The sequence below is a fragment of the Glycine max genome, chromosome 14 (genome assembly GCF_000004515.6).
Source record: "Glycine max cultivar Williams 82 chromosome 14, Glycine_max_v4.0, whole genome shotgun sequence".
NCBI classification, from domain to species: Eukaryota; Viridiplantae; Streptophyta; class Magnoliopsida; order Fabales; family Fabaceae; genus Glycine; species Glycine max.
Genome location: NC_038250.2, coordinates 8120051 through 8147177, shown reverse-complemented (window position 1 = coordinate 8147177; position 27127 = coordinate 8120051). Strand labels below are relative to the sequence as shown.

General features: G+C 30.8%; 1 protein-coding gene across 1 annotated transcript; it reads left to right on the top strand.

Moving 5' to 3' along the window:
• The first annotated feature begins 16775 nt into the window (after window positions 1-16775).
• Window positions 16776-17672, top strand: PSK5 (phytosulfokines 3-like). The gene is made up of 2 exons (NM_001253923.3): window positions 16776-16918; window positions 17278-17672. Exons 1-2 carry the CDS (start codon window positions 16811-16813, stop codon window positions 17407-17409), a joined length of 240 nt encoding a protein of 79 aa, NP_001240852.1. The 5' UTR covers window positions 16776-16810; the 3' UTR covers window positions 17410-17672.
• The last annotated feature ends 9455 nt before the right edge of the window (window positions 17673-27127 follow it).

Genomic DNA, 27127 nt, shown 5'->3' with positions numbered 1-27127 from the left:
GAATTATCATGTCTTAGAAAAGTTAATTGTTTTCTTTTATGTTCAAAACTTATTCTTCTTTACACTTTACCATCATATTGAACATAAACAATTTTTTCAGGCTCACATTGATATTGCTAAATTTTAATATTATATAAAAATATAATACTTATATAGACTAAATAAAAATTTGGTGCCCTCTTGAATATGGGGACCTAGGCAGTCTCCCACCTTGATCATGCTCAGGACCACCACTAATCATCAAGATTCAAATTTTCGTGGTGGACCGAGTGGTGGGTATCTACCATGAAGACAGACAAATTTGATTTGAAATCCAGCGTTGTGTAAAGGTCTATCTGGTTGCATAATTGATCAAAAGGACAACGAATGGCTCGTCCTTTGACACAGAAGAGGTGTTCTTAGAGATCTTATCGAAAATGATAAGGGAAACATGGAGTAGTTGATGTCGTGTGATTCAAGGATGTGCAACATGATCTTGGCTACATAGACGAAGTCTATGTCGTAGGTTGATGGGAAGATTTGGTCCCCGTAAGAGACGTACTCATTAAGCTTGATGTAGAATGACTCAACACTATGTGTCTCTCATTGTGGTGGTTGAAGGGGTGGTAATTCAAAGGGAGAAGGAGCACTCATTTTCTATAAGGGCAAGAGAAGATCGATTTATTTACTTAGGATAACTTGGCTATTCAATTTATCTCAATCAATTTAATCTCCAATGATTGATTAATGATTTTATAATCCCAATCAATATAATTAAATCTTATTTTCTACTATAATTGGGATTCTGATTTAATCTCTAGGGATTTTATTTAATTTAAGTAATTATAATCTAACTAATGGGATATTAATCTTCTTTAAGAAGTAAAAAACATAATGATATTTGATGTTTTTAAATAAATATTATATTTCTCTTTTTATATGATATTTTTTATTTTTTGTAGTTGTGAGGACAAATATTCAATTCAATCATGAAAGTGTAATTAACTGACATGCGAGTATGTAAAATATGACAAAATGGGATGTAAAGGTTGGATTATGTAAAAATAATGATGAATCCATCCTGTCGTTAATTTGACCTATTAAGTGAGGGTTGAATTATGATAACAAAAGATTATCAAATGAGATATTGGCTTGATAAGAGTAATTTGATATGAAAATGTTGATGGATTATTTTGTTATTTTTTAATATTTTAATATTGTTAAAAAAAAAATTATAACAGCCTCTCTCTTGGATTTCGATCCTCTCTTGCTGGAACTTCTGTCCAACTGTCTCCAGCAGCAAATTCTCACCCTACGTTTATATCCGATGGTTGTTTAAATCAAATTATCAAAATAATTAAAATTAATTTATGCTTTTAGATTTATCTAACAGCTCACAGCTATGTTCTCAGCGCTTACCAAGAGTCGCCTTTCCCTCTCCCCAACTACAATACCCTTCTGCAATTGATGGCAAGCTATCGACGCTGATGGCAAAACTATGCCAGTTATGATAAGCCCGTTACAACATATTCCTCTGTTACGAAACCATTGACTTCAATCCACATGTCGTTCGATTTCGACCCACATCTGCTAAAATGCCCTTCTTTCTTTGGATTAAATTAATTTGAGTCTTTTCTTTATGTGCCTATTCCCATTTTCTTATTATGTTTATGTTTATTACTATCTACATTTTTATTTTCAAGGATCTTTCCTCAAATAATTTCAACGAACCAATTACTTCCAGCTATGTAACAACCATTGCCTCTCATGTTTAATTATGAATCTGGATGATACTGTATGAGTTATAGTACTTATATTATACTTATTAATTTTTTCATAAACAATATAAGGAAAACCAAGCTTCACTACTACATAGTTGTTTCGAGCACGATGGTTGGTGGCGGACCTCGTAGGCGAGGGTGACATCTTCATAAACAGTTAGAAGAACCATATCATTTTATTACTTATTAATTCTGGTTGTGTTGCGCGGCAGAGGTGGCTTTGAAGGCGACGTCGAAGATTTGGGAAAAAGGTTGTGTTGATTGAAAACAAATGAAATGAGTGTTGATTGTGTTTAGATATTGATATTTTATGTTTTAAATAAATAATATATTTCTTTTTTTATATGATATTTTATGTTTTTATAAAAACAGTTATTATGATTATAAAGATAAGGTACTTGATATTTACAACCTCAATTTTTGTTAAGTACACTCCCTTTTTTCTTTTTTATATTTTAATTATTTATTATACTTTTTTCCTAAAGAAGTACACCTCTTGAGACCTATTTTTTCTCTTCTGGAATTGTCTTTCCTAATAACATATATTTATTATTGACATACATTTCTAGAATATGTATATGTTATTTCGGAAAGACGTTTTTAGTAATAAAAAAATACCTTAATTAACTCACTTAAAAGTCATTATAGCTTGTAATCGTTGAAGTTGTAAACCTAAATTAAAAATGAACACTTATTTGAATGCACTTAAAGGAGAGAAGTCACTATGTGTAATAATATTTTAAAAAAATAAACCAACCAACAATAGTCTTAGTGACGATGAAGAACAATTGTCCAAATTAGATCACAGAAAGGAAAAATCAAAATCCATCTTGCAATTTCAAATTCAAATCAAAATCCAAAATCAAATATTAGCTTCAAATCAAAATCACAAATCTAAATTTGATAATCAATCAACCCCCCTCCCAAAATCACAATCCTAATCGAGAAGCTAAGTGTTTCATCGAATTTGCATCTAGAAACCATAACGAGCAAGCATATCGTGAGTCAATAGCACATGTCCTCACTCCCCACCTTTGGATCTATTGTTGTCGTTGTGTTTATCGTTGGAGCATGAAAATCTAGGAACAATCGCACCGAAGTGAGACCCAAAATCACCATACGAAGATTGCTGTAGGAAATCCAAAGGTTATTGGTTGTTTTTGTGGGATGTTGGGTCAATTATATTTATAAGGAGGCTAATATGTGTGCCAATGCTTTAGCTATTTTAGTTGGTAGTATTGAGAAGGAATTTTTTATGTTGGATTAGTTGCTTGCATGTGTGCAACAATTGTTGTGGGCTTATTTTATAGGAGTTTACACTCCTCATGTTGTGTTAGTGACTTAGTGTAGCTTTTTCTTCTTTGGGCCCTTGACCCGGATAAATGTAAAAAAAATCACCATTGTGATGAGATTTTAAGTTTCTCATCATCACCGAGACTCAACATTTCAGATAGTACTTAAGGTCATCGTTTAGGGACATGATGTTGACGTCGTCTACCATGGTGGTGTTGGGGCTACTTGGTTCAATCATGGCAGTTAGGAGTGATGGTGTGTTTGGGTTGGAGGCGATGCATTTGGCTACATTCTGAAATTATATTTCATACACCTAATAAATTTTCAATATCAAATTAGTATCAAATATTAAAACCATTAAAATAATCACACTAAATAATGTCGTGCGTTGAAGGGATATCAAATTTTAGATGATAGAATTTGTGATTAGCAAATAACACAACTTAAGTATGTTTTTGTTCCGTATAAATTAACACTTTTTTATATTTTGTTTTTATAAATTTATTTTTCTAATTTTATATTCAATAAGTTGACACTTTCTGTATTTTTTTTTTCATTTTTAGTTCTTGTTGTAAGTTTGTGTTTTTTTTAATTATATTATCTTTAAGATTTAATCTACAGTTCCCAAAAGTTCTTGTTGGAGGATCAAAATTGGAAAAGCACGAATTTATAAGTAAAGTATCTTAATAACTAAAATGACTTAAATATATTTTTTATTTATGTGAATAGTTACTTTTTCAATTTTAGTTCCTACTAAATCTTTTGTTCATTTTTTTGTCTTTGTTTGTTTGTGTCTTTTTAATTTTGGTTAGATAATTTACTTATTTTTAGTCTCTGTCACTTTCTCATTTTTTTCTAATTTTGATCCTTATAAGGGTGAATGTATGGAGACTATAAATGAAAAATTAAAATTTTTAAAGAGATTAAAGTTGAAAAACAAAAAATTATACAGATTGAAAATGAACAACAAAACTTATAGGAACCAAAATTTTAAAAAATATCAACTTATCAGAATTAAAATTAGAAAAATAAGGAACAAAAAAAAAAATACTAACTTATTAGAACCAAAAACATATTTTAGTTTACCAAATTTAAAAAATACAAACTTACAAAAATTAAAAAATACAAACTTATTTTATATGAACCAAAATTTAAAAAATACAATAAGAACCAAAACCATATTTAAATCAAACATAAGATTAAAATCAATAATGGTTTAGATGACTAAACTGAAGCATTAAAATTTCAATAAGTTTTAAAAGACTACGCTTCCGAGCACTAAGCAATTAGTCTCGTGACTTTCATATTTAAGTTGCCCTTGCATCACCAGCAGGTCACATCTAATTACATTATGACCATGTAAAACTTTTGTTTCTAATTTTATAGAAACTCTCAATGAAAAGTTAATTAAAATAAAACTTAAATTATCGTTTTTTTACTAGTTACAAATTACAATAGGAGGCAACAACGAATCTTTCAAGCATATCAACAAGCCGTGTGGTGTTGCATGAAACATTCCAAAAATTACAATCAAATAAATAAATACGCAAGTGCTTGGGTTAAGATTTAACAAAATGAGTATTTTATAATAATGATTAAATATGATGATCAGTAGAGGATGATCAGCCACATTGGGATTGAGACACATTCCCACGGGAAGCAGCAGTGGAAAATTTTCCGAGATGGGTGAAAGCTGACACAGCAATTCCGGAAAAATTTACAAGATATAAAATTCTCTGCAATTAAATTAAATTTTTGTACTGATTGTCTGTAAGTAAAAGTAAATTGTCTGTGATTAGGATTGTAGAAAAGGAATTTGGGTGCAAATTTTACCTTGATGAAAAGATAATTGTGTTATCTTTAATCTGGAAAAGTTCAACTCAAATTAGTTTTGGAAGGTTTAGAAAAGTGCAATTCTTTGAGCCAAGGTCATTTGGAGTCCAACGCTATCTTACTGCCTTGTAGAATTTTTAGGAAATTTTGTAGATTTTTGCTGGACAATTGAGGTACCAAGTTAGCAAAAAGAGTAATGAGATTTGATTCTATGTAAAAAGTTGTGTTTTTCATTTATAAATTTTACTTTGAGCCTACTTTTGTTATGTTTTCTGGAAATTAAGCTTTGATATTTCTGCTTTATCTATGGAAATTTATTTGCTATTCTACTAAGTGATTTTAATTGCTTTTGGGTAAATTATGAATAAATGTTTAGCTTACTGTTTCCAATTTGATTAAAAGGCAAGGGAGTGTGAACCTTGGGTAATTATTAACTGAGTGTGTGATGACTTTTTAATTTAACTAAGTATAGGCATATATATATATCATTTTCTAATATAGATGTCTATGTTTAAGCTATAGGATACTGATTTAATTTTTAATTTAATGACAATAAGTTAGATTTAACTTTTAACAGCATCATACAATTCTTTTGGTTATACATGAACAATAGTGTATTACATGCAGGTTATCTTAATATAAAAGGATTATGTTTGTGTACTCGTTCAACTTACGATTGCTGTGAATTTCAACCCCAAACAGGGTTCTTTCTGGTTCGGGAGCTAGGGAATAAGCATGCAGAAGCAGTGCCTCCAACAAATTGAACTGATGGTTTAGCTAATTAATTTAAGCCTGACAAACTTCGAAAATCATTTGATACATCAAAAAATTAACTTAAAAAAACCAACCAAAAATTCAGAACTGAAAAGAAAATATTATCACTGTAATATAAAAATCAATATACTTTCCTTACAACAATATATTAACTAACTATGTACCAATCTATATGATTATATATTTTCTTTAATCTCTCTCTTTCAAAAAAAACGTAACCCACGATTAACCAATCTACTTTAATTATCTAGAATCCCCAAGAACTGGCAAATTCCCAAAATAAAAAAAAAAACTAAAACAGTCACCAATCCTCCAATTCCTTCAATTATGTCAAGAATTGGCAAATACTCTAAAGTTACAAAAAAATAAAAATAAAAACAGCCAGAGCTTAACAATTCCATGAAAAAACAAAGCATAATATAAAAATGAATTAAGAAAAAAAGGGACTCACAATGGGAGAGCTTCTAAAAACTTGTCGTGCTCCTGCTTATCACTACTGCAATGTAAAAATCAAGATACTTTGCTTATAGCAATATGAGTATATATTTTTCTTTAATCTCTCTCTCTAAAAATTTCCAAAATAAAAAAAATAAAAACTAAAAACAGTCACCAATCCTCCAAACCCTTAAGAACTGGCAAATGCCCCAAAGTCACAAAAAATTAAAAATTAAAACAGCCGGAGCTTAACAACTCCATGAAAAACAAAGCATAATATAAAAATGAATTAAGAAAAAAAGGGACTAACAATTGCAGAGCTTCTAGAAACTTGTCGTGCTCCTGCTTATCACTTCAATGTAAAAATCAATATACTTTCCTTACAGCAATATGAGTATATATTTTTCATTAATCTTTCTCTCTCTAAAAAAGTATCTCACGATTAACCAATCAACTTTAATTATCTAGAATCCTCAAGAACCGGCAAATTCCCAAAATAAGAAAAAAAAATAAAAAATTAAAACTGTCGGAGCCTAACAATTCCATGAAAAACAAAGCATAATATAAAACTTAATTTTAAAAAGAAAAAGCAATACATTTTCAGCTCATTTTGTCTTAGCTAACTTACCAGGAAAAAATATCCAAAAAAGAAACTAAAACTCTGGATTAATTTTAAAAAGTTTCTGTGCATCTTTTTAAAAAAATGGGTTAACTCATTCAATAATGAAGCCTCAATTTCGAGTTAGATGTCCTATTTCTTTTGGTAGTTGTTGAATTAAACTTTTTTCCAAGCTGAGAATTTCTAAATTTGTGAGTTTAACAATCACTCTTATGAAAAAACTTAACAGAAACTCTAAGGATTATATAAGAATGTTACAATATACATGTTATTTGTTTTGGACAGACAGACTTGTATTTTTTTTTTTTTTTACTGCTGTATGTTTCATGTTATGGTGGTAGGAATATTATTGGTAGAAGGTCTTCTTTTTTTTAGGTCCAGAGTGCTGGCCACGGGCTCTTTTTTGTGATGGTGACTTTGTATGGTTGTGTTGCTGCAAATGTGTGTGTATATATATATATATATATATATATATATATATATATATATATATATATATATCAGAGTTGATGTAAATGGGATGGTACCCCTTGGACCATACTCTATATCAATATAGTCCTTTAATTTGTTGATAAAAAATAGGAATTTGTTAATCTCAAATTTATAGTTTTGATATATTAAATTAATTTTTGTCCTAAATCAAAGGGGACTCTAATTAATTTATATATGAGCAATATCAATTCTTCTAACTAAGTTACTAATAAATTCTTTAATCAAAATGCTGCAATCTAGTTGGATCAAAAGCGAGTTAAGGATTATTCCAGCTTGAGGTAAAATAATGTAATGTAGGATATACTACACCACCAAGGATATTCCCCATCAGAAACTAAGGTGTGGAGATCACTAAGTTTTGGCTCAACACACAACTATATGATTCATGCACAATCCACATTAAAATCTAACCGAAAATTATAAAAATCAGCACAGGAAAATCTAATACAACACCAATGAAGGGTTTGTATATGTTGGTTTTATACTCTGCCCTTGATAAGGAATGCAAAGCAAGCAGAGGAGATGTCACAAAGAGACCCAAGAGGAAGATCGTACCACCCAAACATTTACAAGAATTTGTTTAACAATTAGTTAGTGGAAATGATGCTTAGTGGGGTAGGAAATATGTTGTCTGTTTTGGCATTTTATTTTCTGTTAGACAATGTTCCCTGCATTGGCAATTCTGTTATTTGTCCATTAATGTAGAATCAACACACTAGCTATAAATTAGGACCTTAATGTAATGAAGAAGGCAAACAAAAATAACATCAACCTTTTCATTTTTAATTCAGTAAAAGGAGATCCTCTCTAGTCCTCAAACTCTAGAGAACATATCATTTCGGGTGCTTTCATTGAGCACTATGGCATAATCAACAAGTTCCAAATCAAACATGGATCGTCTTGAGGAAGCTATTGCAAAACTTACGTCGAACCAACTTTTGTTAATAGCCAACCAAAATTCCATGACCCTTAAGCTTGATGAACTCTTGCAGAAGGTGGCTAACCTCGAGTCTCGACCTCCATCTCCTTCTTCCTCTTCGGCGCAACCAGATACTTAACCACACACAAACACTTCCTTTTCGCCTCATCGGATAAAGTTGGATGTTTCGTGGTTTGATGACACAGACCCTTTAGGGTGGTTTGATGACACGATTGCCTCGTCATCGCGTCGTTCTACATGGACGGCTTGACGCTCGCATGGTTCCAGTGGCTGGTGCACAACAATCAACTGGTGTCTTGGTCTGGGTTCCTTCAGGCGTTGGAAGTGTGTTTAGCATCTTCCCCATATGAGGATCCCACAGGAGCGTTGTTCAAATTAACCCAACAGGGATCCGTTGGTGACTACCTGTCAGAATTTGAAAATCTCGCTAATCGAATTGTGGGGCTCCCACCCTCTTTTCTGCTGAGTTGCTTTATTTCAAGTGTGGCCCCGGAAGTTCGCCGTGAAGTTCAAATCCTCCAACCCCTAACTCTGACGCAAGTAGTTGGTTTGGCCAGACTACATGAAGAGAAATTTTGCGACATTCATCACATTTCCCGTAGCCGATACACCAACCCCCTCCCTTAGCAAACACCATACACCCCTCCCACCTCTCATCCCACCCTACCTTTTCAGCTTCCACCACCAACCCCGAAAACATGCCCCATTCCTCTCAAACATTTGTCGTCGGAGGACCTTGCGACTCGCGGAGAGAAGGGCCTTTATTTTAATTGTGATGAGAAGTATCACTGCGGCCATAAGTGTACTTCAAGGGTTTTTCTCCTCAGTGCGGAAGAGGATAGGGCTCTGCAACCAGAGTTCCCTATTTCGGAGCTACAACCCTAGAATTTGGAAGATATAGGCTCTCCCAAGGCCCAAATCATTTTACAAACTCTATCTGGACATCTGGCACCGAAAACATTACGCTTGGTGGGCCAAATTGCACAACAGGAAGTAATAATCTTAATTAATGGGGGTAGCACCCACAATTTTGTTCAAGAGAATCTCGTTCTCACTTTGGGACTACCTTCACGCCCCATAACTCTTTTACGCATCATGGTTGGTAATGGCCATGAAATCGAATGTCGTCGACTCTGTGAACAGGTTCTGGTGCACGTTCAAGGTCAAGCATTCTCGATGGACTTTTATGTTCTACCTCTTTGTGGTGCCGATTTGGTTCTCGGGGTGCAGTGGTTAAAATCTTTGGGACCAATCTTGACAGACTACAATGACCTCACCATGAAATTCCTTCGCTCCGATCGTGTGGTCAAGCTCAAAGGGGATAACAATTCTAAGCTTTATGCCATGAGTCCACCGCAACTTCATCGATTGATGCAAATAGATGGAGCTAATGAATTTTTCCACATTCATTTGTTGGTCGCTGAGCTTCCTTCGACCCAAACACCTCCCTCTATTTCTGCCATTCCAAAAATAGCTTCCCTTATCACACAAGTCAAACCCCTCTTCCAAACACTGACAGCCTTACCACTACTAGAAACAGGAGATTGAACACCAGGTGGAACTAATGTTGTAACAAGGAATCATCCGACCAAGTACAAGCCTGTTTTTGTCTCTGGTTTTGTTAGTCAAGAAGAAGGATGAGTCTTGGAGGTTCTATGTGGATTATCAGGCCCTCAATGTGATCACCATGAAAGATCGTTTCTCGATTCCCATCATTGACGAGCTACTCGACGAGCTCAGAGGTGCATGTTGGTTTTCCAAGCTTGATTTACTCCAGGGCTATCATCAAATCCTCATGGATGACGAGGACATTAGCAAAACTGCCTTTCAAACCCATCACGGTCGTTTTGAGTTCCGAGTGATGTCAGTTGGCCTATGCAACACATCTTTCTCGTTTCAGGTGACGATGAATAGTATTTTCAAACCTTATCTCCACGTTTTGTTCTTATGTTTTTTTACGATATATTGATCTATAGTTCCACTCTTGAGGAACATGTCTTGCATCTGGAAAAGACATTCCAAGTGCTCATGGAAGGAAGATTCTTTCTGAAATTATCCAAATGTTCATTTGGTCAGCAGCAGGTGGAGTATCTTGGTCACATGGTTTCTGCACAAGGGTTCAAACCAATCCATGCTAAGGTGCAAGCAATACAACAATGGCCTTCCCCAAATTCATTTAAGGCTTTACGCAGCTTTTTGGGACTTGCGAGGTTCTATGGCCGCTTCATCCACGGCTATGCTTCCATAGCAGTGCCTTTATCCACAATGTTGACTAAGGATAGCTTTGTCTAGAACTAGTCAGCCCAAATTGCCTTTGATCAATTGAAGAAGGCAATCTCGGCAGCCCTTGTTCTGCTATTGCCCGATTTTTTGATTCTATTCGTTTTAGAAATCCATGCCTCGAAGATTGGTATGGGTGTAGTCTTATCTCAAAAAGGTCACCCATTGCTTTTTTATTAAGACCTTCAACGCAAAACTCCTCCAGGCTTCAATGTATGTCCGGGAATTGGCCGCCATTACTGCTGCCGTTAAGAAATGGCGCCAGTATCTTCTTGGTCACCACTTCACAATCCTGACTGATCATAAATGTCTCAAGGAACTTATGACGCAAGTGATCCAAACTCCAAAACATCAATTATACTTGGCCAAGATTATCGGCTATGACTACTCTATTCAATTATGATATGGAAAGACCAACATGGTAGCTGATGCCCTTTCGCGAATTCCTCAAGTCCTTTCTGGTGAACTTTTTCTTCTCTCTATGCCCAATTTTGAGTTTATAAATGAACTCAAACGTGAACTTGCTCGACATGCACAATTCATTGAGCTCAGACAGAACATTATCGAGCAACCTCAACATCACAATTATTACAAACTCACCCAAGACTTTATTTTAAAAGAGGGACACATTTGGTTGCCATCGGGCTTCAAACTCATTCCATTGTTGTTGACAAAATTTCATTCGACCCCTACCGGTGGCCACATGGGCATCATGAGAACAATGGCAGGGCTCAGTGATAGCTTTACTTGGTCCAACATGAAGAAAGATGTACAGGAATTCATTGTGGCATGCTTAGATTGTCAACATACGAAGTATGAGACAAATAGGTTTACAGGGTTGCTCTGCCCTTTACCAGTGCCGGCAAGGCCGTGGGAGGACCTATCCTTAGATTTTATTGTTGGGCTACCTCCATATCAAGGCTACACCACAATCTTAGTAGTTATGAATCGTTTTTCTAAAGGAGTACATCTAGGAATGCTTTCCTCTCAGTACACTGTCCACAATGTGGGAAGTCCTTAGAGTTTTTGGATGACCACAAAGTGGTACTTGGGAAATAATTGCAAGGTTTTACTATCTTTGGGGGTGTGGCACCAAGTGATGACTAGGTCACAAAGCCAACTTGACAACCCTGATTGAATGCGAGCCATTATCCGTTGGTGAGTACTTGTCATTGTACCATGGTGAAGAGGTGTACTCCTAACAACCCTAACTTAAATATGAAAGACCAATAAGTTCTAGGAGTTCTAGTGTGAGATGGCTAATGAAAAATAATTAAAGAATTAATAATAAAAATGATTAGTGTGTGTGCACCCATGCGTGTGTGCATGCACCCTTATTCATAAATAAATGTATGTTGCCTGGTTTGAATTTTTGGTTTTATCTTTTTGGTTTTGGTTGAATTTTGTGTAATTCGCATATATTAGTCATTATCCTAATTATTATCATTCTCGCAACTATTATTTCATGAGAGTGACAAAATGAATGCCTCATGCATCTACGTACATCTTCGTGAAATCTTAAGAGTAACTACTTCTTTGGCTATATGTTTCTCAAGTTCTTTTTATCATTAGATGTGAATAAATTAATAGTAATAATATAATCTTAGTTACTAGTTAGCATCACACTTACATCCTGAAACCTCTTCCTGCATAAACTGCTGCTATGAAAACTACTTGTGTCTGTTTCGAAAGCAAGAATGTGAATTTGTGTAATAATTAAACTATACTTTAACTGTACCTGGAATAAGCTCTCGATAATTGTTGCCATAAGAAAAACAATCATTTTATTTCAATTAAAATACTAATTAAAACATGACTAAATAATTTTAGTTTGATGTTTTAAAAATGGTAAGGATAGAAGGATATAGAATGAGTGTACTGTATAGCCTTAGACAAAAAGTCTCCGTTCAACAGCTATATGGTCCCTCTCAAGGCTCAAAATGATAGGAACTCGTCAATTTTTACTTAACAAAAAGAAGACCGCGTCCACATTTAAAATGGAGAAGAAAAAAAAGGAAAGAAAAGAAAAGGCCAACAATGAACAGAAGTTACATCTATATAATCTTGTGTTTTGGGTTTCATCTTGCAAAATTGAAGAAGAGTGAAAAACTTTAGTGTGACTAAGTTTCGGATCAAACTTTAAGTGTGAAAAACTTTAAATATTTGATATAATGCAATCAATACTAGTGTAAAAAAATAATATAATTATTATATTTGTAATATAATTAATACAACTTTCTACTAATCAATTGAATGTATCATATTTAGACAGAGATAATTTAATTGTATAATTTTAGAAAAATATTATAAATAAATAAATTAGTATTATATCTCTTTGAAAAAAATAATTCAATACTATGTGAAAATAAATTTCAGATCAATGTTACATCTATATAAAAATAAGGCATCAAAATATTTGAGTTTTTCAATGAATTATTTTTTGGGATAACATTTGTTCAATGAATTTTACATTCCGATAATAAAATAGTTGAAATAATTAAATCTTTATATTTCTTGCAACTTATTAATTACTGTAGTTGATTATACGTAATAATATTTTATTTGACCTACAATAAATTGCATTTAATAATATATTTGGTTCACCTGATTGTCTGTGGTGCTTACAATTTCAAATCTTAAACACCCTAATTTTATCTTTATATTAAAGGCTCTACTCAGTGTGTTTCCCACTAACACAGAATTTGATCAGTGATAAAAAAAAAAAAAGATTAAAGAACTCAGTGTGTCTAAACTAGCCACCCTCTTGACTTTAGTTCTTCTACTGAACTTCAATTTAATCTATGCATTCCGTCCAAACCCTTCTTATCTTAACAATGTCTCTTCTTATGTATGTGCATGTGTACTTATTTCATTAATAAACGAATGCTTTGGTTGAATTTTTGCATATTTTCTCCTAATTATTCCATGCGAGTGAATAACAATTTAGCATACTTCTTAAACCTCCGGTTCTCTGCAATTGTGGATCGATTATGAGGAGTATTAGGTCACACTCTAACATATTATTCTTAATACAAACTTTTTCGTTGATTAAAATTTATTAACAATTACAAATCATTAAATAAGATATAAATTTTTGTCAAATTTTATGATTCTTAATAAATTTTAACCGAAGGAAGAAAATATATTAAAAAAGGTGTATTAGATAATAGATTCTTATAATTTTTCGATTAGCCAGGGTTATTCGGTCTTTAATTTAAGGTGAGAGGCATCAATCTTACCTGGCACATTGAATGACTGTAATTGACATTAAATGAATGACGCATGCATTAACATCGTCTTCAAAACTTGTGACTAAATTAGGGACGGTAACGGAGCCAGTTACATTTGACTTTAACTATCTCTTACTTTTTTTTTTCTGATGCAGCAGCAAAAATAGAAAACAGTAGACAAAACAAAAACAAAACTAGCCGTGCCTCATGAAACAAACACCAAGGGCACCAACTACTTTCGTGTCTTTTTTCTTATTTTGGTTAAGGATGGAATAGGTTTGGGATGAGTATAAAAAAATGTGAACATAAAAGATATTCTTCTATTTTGGATTGGTTAACATCTTACTCCTAGTTTCTTACAAAAAAAAAAAATCTTATTCCTAGTATTTTTAAAAAGAAAAATATATTAATTGGTGTTCTTAGTTTTCAATTATATACTAATCTCTTGAGATCTTATTATAAGATCTAATTAATTAATTCAAAACTAATAGAAATAACTTTAATTAAATATGTTTTTGTAAAAAATAATGAATACATAAAATATTTTAAATTAATCTTTATAATAAGAATTAAGCCATACTTTTAAGGATCGAAGGATAATTAAATAATTGTGTGAAATATTTAATGATTTCAATTATTGTTCCCTGAGACCGAGGCAATAAATGTTTCTCCCAAAAACAATTAATGTATCTATAGTTTAATTCATTAAATTGTTTATGTAAGAATTTTTTAAAATATTTTTGTTTGTTTAAGATTTTACAAGAATGAAAAAAAAAACTTAGAAGAAAAATCAATAGCAAAGTAGTTTTAAATTTTATTGATTTCAAATATAATACTCTCTCCGATCTTAAATATATATATATAAATAAATGAGTCACACTAACTAAAAAAATTAGTTAAATTATTTAATTACATCAATTTCAATTAAAAAATAATTTTTTTCAACTTACCATTCATTAGAATTTAATATCAAAAATAAAAAAAATCATTAAAATTAACCTCAATCAAATAAAAAGTATTTTAGATATAATAATATTAAATAAAATAAAATCAATTAAAACTTTCTTTTATATATATATATATATATATATATATATATATATATATATATGAAAATAGATAGTGATATGTGTAATAAGTCATTCAGTAGACAGAGATATGAAAAAAAGAGAGTAGAAAGACATGAAAGAGAAGTTTTATTGTATAAATTAACTTTCTTGACAGCTGCATAGAGACCAGTATAAAATAACTAAATTATTCATACATGAAGTTAACATTTATTTAAGAATATATAATTTAATTTGTAACATTTTTAATTTTTTAAATTTCAGTAACTCTTATATTATGACATTTCATGCGGTGACACAACACTCTATAGGTAGTCTTTTTGAGATCTCAAACATCAGTTCTACTTACTTACAGGATCAATGACTAACCCAAAAAATTAACATAAGACTTTTCAGCATATTTTGTCTTCACTCACACCATTTTCTTAAAAATTTTTAAGAAAGTCATTCATCTTATAACTATTCCAAGTCAAACACGTTTAACTATGAAGTTCTTATGTGATAGACTATCGAAAAATAGATGTATTTTGTTGGTATATGTAGTACCAATTAAGTCCTTTAAGTCTTTTTCAATTGTACAGTCTCAAACTTGCAGAGTCTTCGAATGTCTTTCTTTCTTGGTGTGATTAGTTGGGGTGTTACATGTTATTCAACTTTCTCCTAGTTCGTCTTCAAATCACACCATAATGGGAGAGATATTTGCCCTGATACCACTTGTAACATTCCTGATTTTTTACTTTTTGGCGGCTATCATACTATGACACTTCATGGATGATACATCACTCAACATCTTTGTTGGTTAGAGCCCTCCATAGATAACCCTTTTCGAGATCTCAAAAATCAATTTTGTCTGCTTCGAAGATCAGTGACTGACCCTACAAACCAACACAAGACTTTTCAGCAGATTGTCCTTACTCACACACTTTCTTAAAAATTTTCTAAAAGGTCACTCATGTCATAACTACTCCAAGTCAAACACACTTAAATGTGAAGTTCTTTTGTGATAGTTTACCGAAGAGTAGATGCATCTTATTGGTATAAGTAGTACCAATTAATTTTAAGTCTTTCTCAACTGTACAGTCTCATACCTATATAGCTTCTAAATCCCTCTCTTCCTGGTGTGATTTGTTTGGGTGTTACACAAATTCTCAATGTATATACTTTTATATTATTTTCATCAACTAAGCTTATAACCTAATTAAAATAAGTATAAACGGTAAATTATATCTAACTCAATTGATCGAGTAGAATGAGTAAATTATTATAATTCATAGTAATGTTTTTTATTCTTTTATATATATATATATAGAGGGCGAGCCCTGGTGCAGCGGTAAAGTTGTGCCTTGGTGACTTGTTGGTCATGGGTTCGAATCCGGAAACAGCCTCTTTGCATATGCAAGGATAAGGCTGCGTACAATATCCCTCCCCCATACCTTCGCATAGTGAAGAGCCTGTGAACAATGGGGTACGAAGTTTATATATATATATATATATATATATATATATATATATATATATATATAATAAGTATAAACTATTAAAGTGGATTACTAAATATGCTCTATTAGTAGACACCAAAAGTTATTTGACTATTAGAGAGAAAGTGAAAAAAGAAAAAAAAAATAGATATGATAAATGATATGATGTGAGAAAAAAATACAAGTAACTAATAAAAGGTTTAAAATAAATAAGTGTTAAAATATATATATTAAAAATATTCTAAGTTAAAAACAACAAATAATAATCTTTTAAAATACACAAAATTATAATAATTATTCTAAAAATAACTCTTAAAATTATCCTTTATTCTTATCAAATATAAGATAGGCATAGAAGTTGTACTCAGAGGGATCGACATCCAATTTCCTTCTTGGAAACGGTAGATAGAGAGATATTCCAAACCGTGGCAATTAAAAAGTCAACAAAGTATGAGACACGAGAATTTCGATAGGTTGTTTGTGGTGTTTACACTCTTAATCCCAACCATACCCTCAATTTTATATCTATATAAAAGGCTCTCCTCAGTGCTCACTGTCTTACCACCCAGCACAAAGAATCTGAGGTTGAGTGATTAAAAGAATAGAACTATGTCTAAAGTGGTCACACTCTTCACTTTGGCTCTTCTATTAAGCTTCAATTTAATCCATGCCTCTCGTCCTAATCCTTCACTTAACGTTGTCTCTTCTTCGCATGAGGTAAATTTTCTTCTCATTTTTCATCCACCCAAGTAATCGTAGTAATTAAATGAATCCATATGATATGAAACTTCTTTTCTATTTATTTTTTTTGTCTATGTGTGTGATTTTAAAAAATTGGTTCTTATTTTGGTGGAGCCAGTCAAAATTCCAAAACATTTTATTTTATCATCAGATTAATTGCGATGATGAATTATAGGATTAATTAAATATCTAGATTATATTTGACCAAAAATATAAGGATTAAAAATATATATTTTTATTTTATTTTATCATCCCATGATGAATTGTGATATTTGATAGTATTGTTTATTCTTTTTTCAATTTTGGTTTTGAGAATTGGCATGTTTGAACTGTAGGATGTTGCAGCTACAAAGGAAGAGATAGATGAAGAGAGTTGTGAAGAAGGCACAGAAGAATGTTTGATAAGAAGGACGCTAGCTGCACATGTCGATTATATCTACACTCAAAAGCATAAACCCAAACCTTAATGGCATCATCGCAGGACCTTCTTCGGGGACCAAATATAGCAATACATTATATAAATCAATATACCATACGTATATATGTGTACTTATTTCATAAATAAATATATGCTTTGTGGTTGAATTTTTGGTTAGTTTTCTCCTTTGGCCTTGGTTGAATTTTGTGTAATTTGCATACGTTGGTCCTTCTCCTAATTTTTATTCCATGAGAGGGTGTGATAAAATGAAGGTTAAATTAATTTATTTGTCCTCTAATTTATTTTTTTAGATATAATTTGATTCTTTAACTTATTTTAGATTTAATTTGATTATTTAATTTTTAAAATTGTTTTAATTCGATGTTGCCGTTTAAATTGGATTAATAATATTAAAAAATCTTATTTTGTAGCTCCTTAAAATCATTAATGGTTTTAAACTGTTACAAAAACAAGTATAACCTTTAGACGCGACAATCCAATTTAGATAATAGGATCACTCAAATTAATTTAAATGATAAGAATAAATTAAACTAATTTTAAAATTTAAAGGATTATATTAAACATAAAAAATAAAAAATTAAATTGTTAAAAATTAAAAGAACAAATTAATCCAAAAAAAACAAAGTAGCAAATCGAATGAAAAAAATTGAAGACAAAAAACTAAGTTAACGTAAAATGAATGTTGCATGCGCATCTCCATCTTCCTGAAAACTTGTGAGTAAATACAAAAAACTTGCTGACTATGTTTCTCGTTATTTTTTAACAGATATGAATACAACCATCCATGATTCACATACAAATTTTTTAACCTGAATTTTCTCACTTATAAATTAATTATAATAACACAATCTTAGTTGCTAGTTAGTTAGCATGACTGCACTTATATCCAGAAACTTCTTCCTGCATAAACTGCTGCTATGAAAACTACTGGTGTCTGTTTTGAAGGCAATAATGTGGATTTGAACAATCAACTGTACTTTAACTGTACCTGGAATAAGCTCTCGATAATAATTGATGCCATAATAATAGAAAAGTAATCATTTTAGTTCAATTAAAATAATAAAACATGACTAAATAATTTTAGTTTGATGTTTATAGAAAGTGTAAGGATGGAATGATACAGAATGAGTGTACTATATAGCCTTACACAAAAGTCTTTGTTCAACAGCTATATTGTCCCTCTCAATGCTCAAAATGATAGACACTCGTCAATTTTACTAAACAAAAAGAAGACCACATTTAAAATGGAGGAAAAAAAAAGAAAGAAAAGAAAAGGACAACAATGTACAGAAGTTACGTGACTAAAATGTCATCTATAATCTAGTGATAAGACTCAACTTGGGGACCGGGAGAGAGAGAATGCACTAAAAACCATGCTTTTGAGTCAAACAAAGTCAGACAGCAACCGGTGGTTTTCATGATTAAGAATATAATGACAGTTTATTTACCATTGTGAATAGAATAATGGACAAATGTATTTTTACTTTATATTTTTAGTTAAATATAGTCAAGATTTTATATTTATATTGATATATGGTTCTTAAACTTTTTTAAAAACTGTAAATTTAATCTCTTTTAAGAAAATTATTACATAACAATAATATTTACAGATAGTCATATCATAAAAAAACATATTAGGATAATTTTATGTAGTTCTTTTAAGAAAACTTTGTCTTTAATATCCTTATTAAATAGTGTGGTATCGTCAAAGGTTTTTCTTGACAAAAATAAAAAAATATTTAAAAGACTAAAATCAAAATAATTTTTTTAAAGAACTAAAATATAAAAAAATTCTGATATTTTATAAGAAAAAAATATTTATCATTTTTAAATAGTATAAAAAATTATAATAACAATACATAAAAATTAAAGTCTTACTAATGAAGAGTTCCAACTTGTAACATCGTTCACGTTTTTCGAGCAAAATTCAACCTTTGTTGTAACCATCAATATCATGGTCCTCCACTGTGGTGTGAATTGGTGCCAACACCTAACTCTCTTGGCACAAAAGTAAAAGCAGTGTCAAACAAGGCTGTGTGTTGTTTGTCATCATGCGTCAATGTTGTCCCAAACATCAGCACAATGCATCGGTCACAGAAGAAAAATCAAAGTGACATTAAAATGTGAGGAGGAATCAGATATTGGCTAGTGTTTCTGAATTTGGATAAACATGATTTATTAGTGGATTTCTATGAATACCCTTGACAAAATTAAAGTAGTAGCTCCAACGTGGAAACTAAATAAGCGTGTGATCTCATGTGCTAATAATAATACATTCAAATTAAAATGATTCTCATAATTCCCTCACACGGTGTGTACACTCAGTGGGACATTGGAAGAGAAAACAAAGAAATGAAGGATGTGCAAAGATAAAAATATTAAACAACTGTATGAATATCATTGTTGTGATATATTTATATATGGGTCTATTCAATGTGTAATAATTCTTCTAGTGTTCCCTCTTTTTGTGCTAAAAGGCTCTCCTTATTTGAGATGGAGTGACGAATAAGCATAGTTGTAAAAATTGGACAGCACTAAGAAAATAAAAATAAAAAAATTGGTGATGATTGATGGATTTAACCATATATTTCAATCAAAACGCGGTTGATGTTAATCAAATGAAATTCAGTTTAAGTCAGCAACTATAGACCCCAGGGACGAAGCAGAAGCACACTCACACACATAATTCAAAATTAAGTGACCCATGTGCACAAGTAAGAATTTCTCCACAATTTCTGACTATGATCCAATTCTTTTTTTCAGGGGCCAATCTCTGTCTGCTAGACTAACTTGTGTGTGAAGTTACTGATTCAGAATTGCGATAAAAAGAATGCAAAGATGGTGAGTGAACAAAGCAATTAATCGTTGCACTTAAAATATATTACAAATCAGTCACAGAGAGGCACCAACAACATATTATAACAACTCCTAAATAGGAGTACAACACAATCATTGCCCCTAAACAATATATTACGAATAATTCAAATTTAAAAAAAAATCATATTATAGTCAAATTGACAAAGGGCAGCACCAACATGTTCCAGAAACCTTAGACAGAGTGGAGATAAAAAGTATTTAAACTTATAAACCTCTTGCCCTTGTACGATGGGAGGCAAAATTATGGTCCTTTGGAGTAGACTCAGATACAATACCAGAAAACAGGGATTTTAATAGTAATCAGTGCCACTAGAGTCCTTAAACAAGGTTTAATTACTCTGAAAGTGTATCACTGATTTTCAACAAATATGGTCATATAAAATATTCAAAATGTTAATTACATGTTACTCTATAATCACCAGAGCACCATAGCTGAGCAAAGAATACGTGAGACAAAAAATAGTAATTAATATTATAACATATATACCCTCTTTGTCTCGTACATGTTACTTGTCTAAGTAAGTACTCCCTCCCCCCGACTCAAATACAAGAAACAAAAATTAATTCATGCTAATCAAGAAAATTAGAACATTTAAAAAAATATTTTATTTCCTAAATTGCTTTTCATTATAATTTAATAATATGAAGATTAAAAATTATCATTAATTAGAAAAAAGAATACAATCTCAATTATATAACTAAAAGATATTTTGAAAATAATGTCATTAAATAAGATAAAATCAGTTAAAAAGTTATTTATATTTTAGACCATTGTATATAAATTTTTTTATTGTATTTGAATATGGAGGGGTATACCTTATAAGAAAAATATTAATTACATAAGTTATTAGGATAAAAATGATTTTTGTTAGAAAAAAATTCATATCAAAAGAGTTAGAATATAATTGTGAATCATTTTAACATGTAGATGAGACACTAATAGATAGAGATATTATTAAAAAGGTTATTAATATTTTCTTATTTTTCTAAAATGACACATTTTGAGACAAATTAGAATACAAAAAGTCGAAATAGTATCATCCATGGTGTGAAAAGAATGTTAAGCATGCGTGCTGTGAATGTATCAAGACTCGAAGCACTAGGTGTAGTTTGATGCTCCAGAAATTGCTGGCAAAACCCTCGTGTTGTGCATAATTAAGGAATTTGTATATTACATTCACATTGTTTATGGTCACGATACATGGATAATATTATATATAGAATACATCATGATAAAGCCTTCTACAGCAGACTCTAGAAGATAAATAGAAAGTTTTTATAGAAGATAAAAACATGGACTTTGAACAACTAGCTCGTTAGATTTAATAAACTTAATTATGACTCAGACTTAGTGATGAGTAAGCATAAATATATTTATCGTGCATATAAAAATAATCATGAACTCCTAACAACCACGGTCAATATAGTCAATGAGGAGATAAGAGGAGGTACACCAAACTACATTATTAACATTTTAAAAATAAATTAACTATATATATATATATATATATATATATATATATATATATATACCAGCAGTCAGCAGTGTAATTGGTAGTTCCAAACTTACAATAAACACTGGTATGTAATCCTCGTGTTTAGCAAAAAGCAAATTACTGGTTAGAAAAAAGATTGAGAAAACAAAACTGTGTTTCTTTTCGAAGGAGAGAAAAGCAATCAGAAAAAGGAAAATAAATTAAATTAAGAAGGAAGATACCGGTTAAAACTAAGGATGTTCATGATTGGTCTCATCTCACTAACTCAGCCTGATCCAAAATTATTTTAGATGAGTTTGTATTTAAGAAATTAGACCAAAGTATTTTGGTACGTGATCACAATCACACCTTCCAATATTGCAATTACTTTGTTACTACTTTTTTCTTTTTATTTATTTCTGTCCATAATCCAAACAACATATTTTTCATCTATTTCATTCCTTTCTAGTTTCCTTCCTTTTTTTCTCTATTAATTTTAATCGAAATAAACAATCTCTTTTTTTTATTATTATTATTACAAACAGACCATAACTCTACATTTACTAGTACCACCACCAAATAATGAAAATTTAAATTCTATGATTGATGACAAATTACATAATCTGTATACAGTGGCTGATATATGATGTATCGTACGTCTAACACTATGTTGTGTCTCAAATTGATGCATATGTTTCATCCAACATCAATTTATTCTAAAGAAGGATCAAAGTCAACAATGTATCACTATAGTGGCTCCACTCTTTCCCTTTGAGTCGTGTCCAAATACATCATCCACTTTGAAAACTAAATCTAGCCTTGAAGCAGAAGCAACAAAGAAAAAAAAAAGTGTACAAAATTCAATTCCCAGCCTCAAATAACAGTATACAACAAATCGCAGTATTTTCACAATTTCCTAATAAGTGTGTGGATTTAATGGCACTAAATTGCCACAATTATATAGTTTGAATTGGTGTTTCACACCAGCTTTGAACTTGCATTGCAATTAACAAGTTCAATGTCATAACTCATAATCATCATCCTCAAGATCATTGAAAGATACTCTTTCCAAATTCATATATAAACAAAAATAATTAATTTCATATTAATTAAAAATTAATTAATTATTTAATTTTATTAATTTCAAATAAAAGAAAAGAAAATTATCTCTAAAATATCCTTCTTCGAACTTGTTATCATAAATAAATAAATAATAATTAAAAATAAATTATATAATCTATCTCAAAATCATCTTTAATTAATGTGAGACTTCAACATGTGAGATTTTTAACATATTCCTCTACTTAAGGATAACCATAATTTAGGTGGCTTTTTTCAATATCATTGATTCATATTTTTTTTCATTGATTCATATGATCATATCTGTGTCCCATGAGGTTTTTGTCATAATTAATAAACATCATCTAGTAAGCTGAGAGCAAAATTGTCATGCTGAGCAATGTGTTTTGAATATACATTGCTCCTTCCAAACAATTCAAATTTGGGCTTGATTTCTTTCTACAACTCCTGCATCCATATTGCTCTGGCTGCTATTGAGAACTAATTTGTCGGGAGTGTATTTTTGTATGGACTTGTCATTTGAATTTTAATACTAATAGCAAGTAGACAAGTAGTATTAAGAATACGGGGCATCAAAATTAATTCGAGTCAGAAGAACTAAGATATCAGTGACAACTTTTCCTAACTTTTTACTATTCAGATAAACTTTATGTTTTTTCGTATAACATTAACTCTGATTGTGTCAGTTAACCGAAATACGAGAAAATGATATCCTAAACAGGAAGCATTTTTCTTAAAAAAGTACTTTGAATATTGAGTTTGGAATGTAGATGAGATAAGAAGGGTATCCAGCAGATCCCAGCTAAAATCACAGGCCACGGCACATGCATATTTGCAATGAACTATAAATCCACCCTTTTAAAAAAAATTGCACATGCTTTTTCTTTTCTTTTTTCCATGTAAATGCTTCAATCTTCTTATTTTTTTAGGCTTTTCTCGTCAAAAACTAGAGAGAAAAGGCTTGGTCTTCAAAATTACCCGTCTGTCATGAGAGCTATCAACAGATAACAGTATTGGCATTAATTTCTTGATTTTTGACAATACAATGAAAGAAATGTATTACAAATTGATGAACACCATTTTATCGAAAGAATAACATCCATACATCAATAATGTTAAGAAAAATTCATAAAATTGAGTCTTAAATTTTGAGTTAAGATATGGTGTCAAATTTTTTTTTGTAATTATTCATGACGTGTAAATCTCTTTGATTTTTATTTTTTTTATTATTTCTCTTTACTTATCACATCCGATCATATATTCATACTTACATTTTTCTTTCTTATATCTTTATCATTTTAGATATCTAGTAGCACACAGGTTTCATTGATTATTTTAATTTTCTTACTGAAAGATGCTTGTACTAAACCTTTATAAGTTCATGCATGATTGAATAGTAAACGAACACTTTTTCCACTGAATAAATACACTGTCAGACTCAGTAGTATATTCTATCAAATCGAAAATTGATTGAGGATGTAAGTACGAGCAACCATTTGAGGTATGGTGTCACTAATTAAGTAGTAGTATAAAAGCAAAAGCTACAATAATTGTAAATTAAGTTACTAGTGAGTTGGTTGTATAGAGTACCATTTCCAAAACATGTCAATACAGAAAATAATTTGTAAGACATAAATGAAAAAAGTTTAGACAACGTTACTCCTTAGTAACTGACCCACCAAACTCATACCTGGATTCAAGACAAACAGAATTTACATGTCGATGTGGAGCATCTTAGCCAATTTAGCCAATTCAACCGTTGTTGTACCTAGTAAACAATGGGCAGTTACTTCTTGCACTTCCAATTTTATTTTCTGCAAATTTTTAAGCTTTTGAAACACTTGTAAAATTACATTCCGAAATGACTTTTTTGGAATTGAATTTTACATTCCAGAGATTAGGTGCAGGAACCAATTAGGTCACTTCTTAGTAAAGCCCAATTCTATGCAGGTCACCTTAAGAGATCATCAGTGAACTAGCTCAAATTATATCCTTTTTTTTTGGACTACAGAATTTGATTCGGTTGAAATCCTTCCAATTCTTTCAACAAGAAAGTGGGGAAGAAGGCCCAAAACTGACATGATTTCAGTTTCAGGGATGCCCTTTTAAAATTATTAAAGCTTCACAGTCGTAAAATGACACTCCCTAGTTCATGACATGTTCTCATATACTAAACTTAATTCGTGTGCTTAAAAAACATTTTAATACATATGACTGAGAATTGTTAAAACTTGCAGCTAACATTTTATTTTACTAGTATTATAACGGAGTCTAATGTATGTGACCTCCTTAGGTCCAGTACGGTGTGTAAGTTTTTAACGGTCATTGGATACAGTGTTAAAAAAATTAACCATAGAGATTTTGAGGGATAGGGTGGTCATAAAGTATTGAATAACAATTGTCAGCGGCACCGGTTTTTAAAAATTTTGGGTCTATAAAAAATACTAATTAAGATTTTTTTATATTTAAGTATTTAAAATTAGACACATGATATAATATGATAAAAAAATATATACATTTTATTTCATTAACTAAATAACATAATTTTAATAAATCTAGAAAATATATATCATATTTTTTATTTAATTTACTCTTATGATATTGTCTCTTATTTAATTTATATCACTAAAAAAATTACATACACATAAATATTTATATATAAAATACGATAAAGAAATGGGTTTGACTCTCGCAAAAAGTAAAAATATTTTAAAAGAGACACTATTATATTTTTGAAATCAATGCACACTTCTATCAAAATTTATCAAGTTTGAATAAATCGGATATATATTTTAAAATATTTAATTATATTGATTTAATTTATTTTTTATATTTGGTCCCACAAAATAAATTCTCTAACTTTATCATCATCATATATCATTGATAAAATATTATTTCATATTAAAACTTATATATATTTTATTATAAAAATACTAATTTTAGTCTTATTTCCATTATAATTTAATTTTTGTTTGTGTTTCTTCCCTATGTTGATATATTTTAGAGTTAAAAATTCAATCAAATGAACCAATAATTATAATACGTTAGGAAAATTAATCAGAAGAGTGACACTCTTTAATAACATGTAATATTTTAATTTAAATAAAATAAATAACAACTTTAATTAATTTATAAAAAACAATATAAAATAGTATAAAATATATTGCAAAACTATAATTTTTTTATAAAAAATTGGATTCCTTTTAGTTATTGGCCAAATACCCTGGCACCTCTGAACCACCTTGAGAGCCAGCCCTGGTTGTGAGAGAGAATTGGAGAACACCGTCTTAGTTGGGCCCTTCTCAATACTCACTACACGAGCACATTGGGAAAAAAAAGAAGAAAGAAAATACAGAACTCATAAGTCATAACACGTGTAATTTCCCAACACTATGTTTACACATGAATTATTTGCTTAAAAAAAAAAAAAGTTATTTGATACTTTTGTGAATAAGTTGCAGCTTGAGTATCTCTACCATTAATATTTTATTATTGCATCCAATGACTGTTAAGAACCAATGCACCGTCCGGGACCCAAGGAGATCAGACACGTGTCCTAGTGTTATTACTGGAGAATTGAGCGCGAGTGGTTTTCTAGTTGTGAAATTTTTGAAATGGTTAAGTGGCCCAGCCTCACCAAGAAGATTAAGGCAAAATTGGTTTCAAATTTGAAAATGGACAGTCATAAATTATGTCCTCTTTCTCTTCAATTAAATAGGGATGTACGGTCTCAGATCTTGACCAAGCCTAAAGGCACCTGATTCAGATCCTTTCTTGTTGACTGATTACCTTTTTCGAATAAACAAACATTTAATTATCATTTTTTTATAGTTTAATACTGCAATTGTTCAATATTTTATATTATTTTCTTAAGCAAAATAAACATTGCACATTGGCACTTGACTAAGCAGGCATTTATTAGTCTCAATATCTCATTCTTATCCATTCAATTTTGTAGTGTCAAAATTTTATTTGCTTCTTCCAAGTCACCACAGAAAATTATGTTCATGGATAAATGGAAAACAACTACCAAGGATTCTTCAAAACATAGAGACATGCAATTTTCTTTAAATACATGTCCATTTTTGAGAAATTGCGGTAACCAAGGACGGGCTAATTTGACACAAAAGATCCTATTTTACCCTTGTCCTTTATTTTCTCCATTTTATATTTATTTATCCCACCTCATAATTACTCCCAATACCAAAATTAATTAAAGTTAATCAAATTACAATACCAATACATACTGGCAATACCAATACTACTAAATGGCATTATTTTTGCTTCGGTATTGAAAAGCTCAATTGGCATAGT

Coding starts and splice junctions, on each gene's coding strand:
- PSK5 (NM_001253923.3), top strand. CDS start 16,811: ATGTCTAAAGTGGTCACACTCTTCACTTTGGCTCTTCTATTAAGCTTC. Junction 16,919..17,277: donor TTGTCTCTTCTTCGCATGAG/GTAAATTTTCTT, acceptor TTTGAACTGTAG/GATGTTGCAGCTACAAAGGA.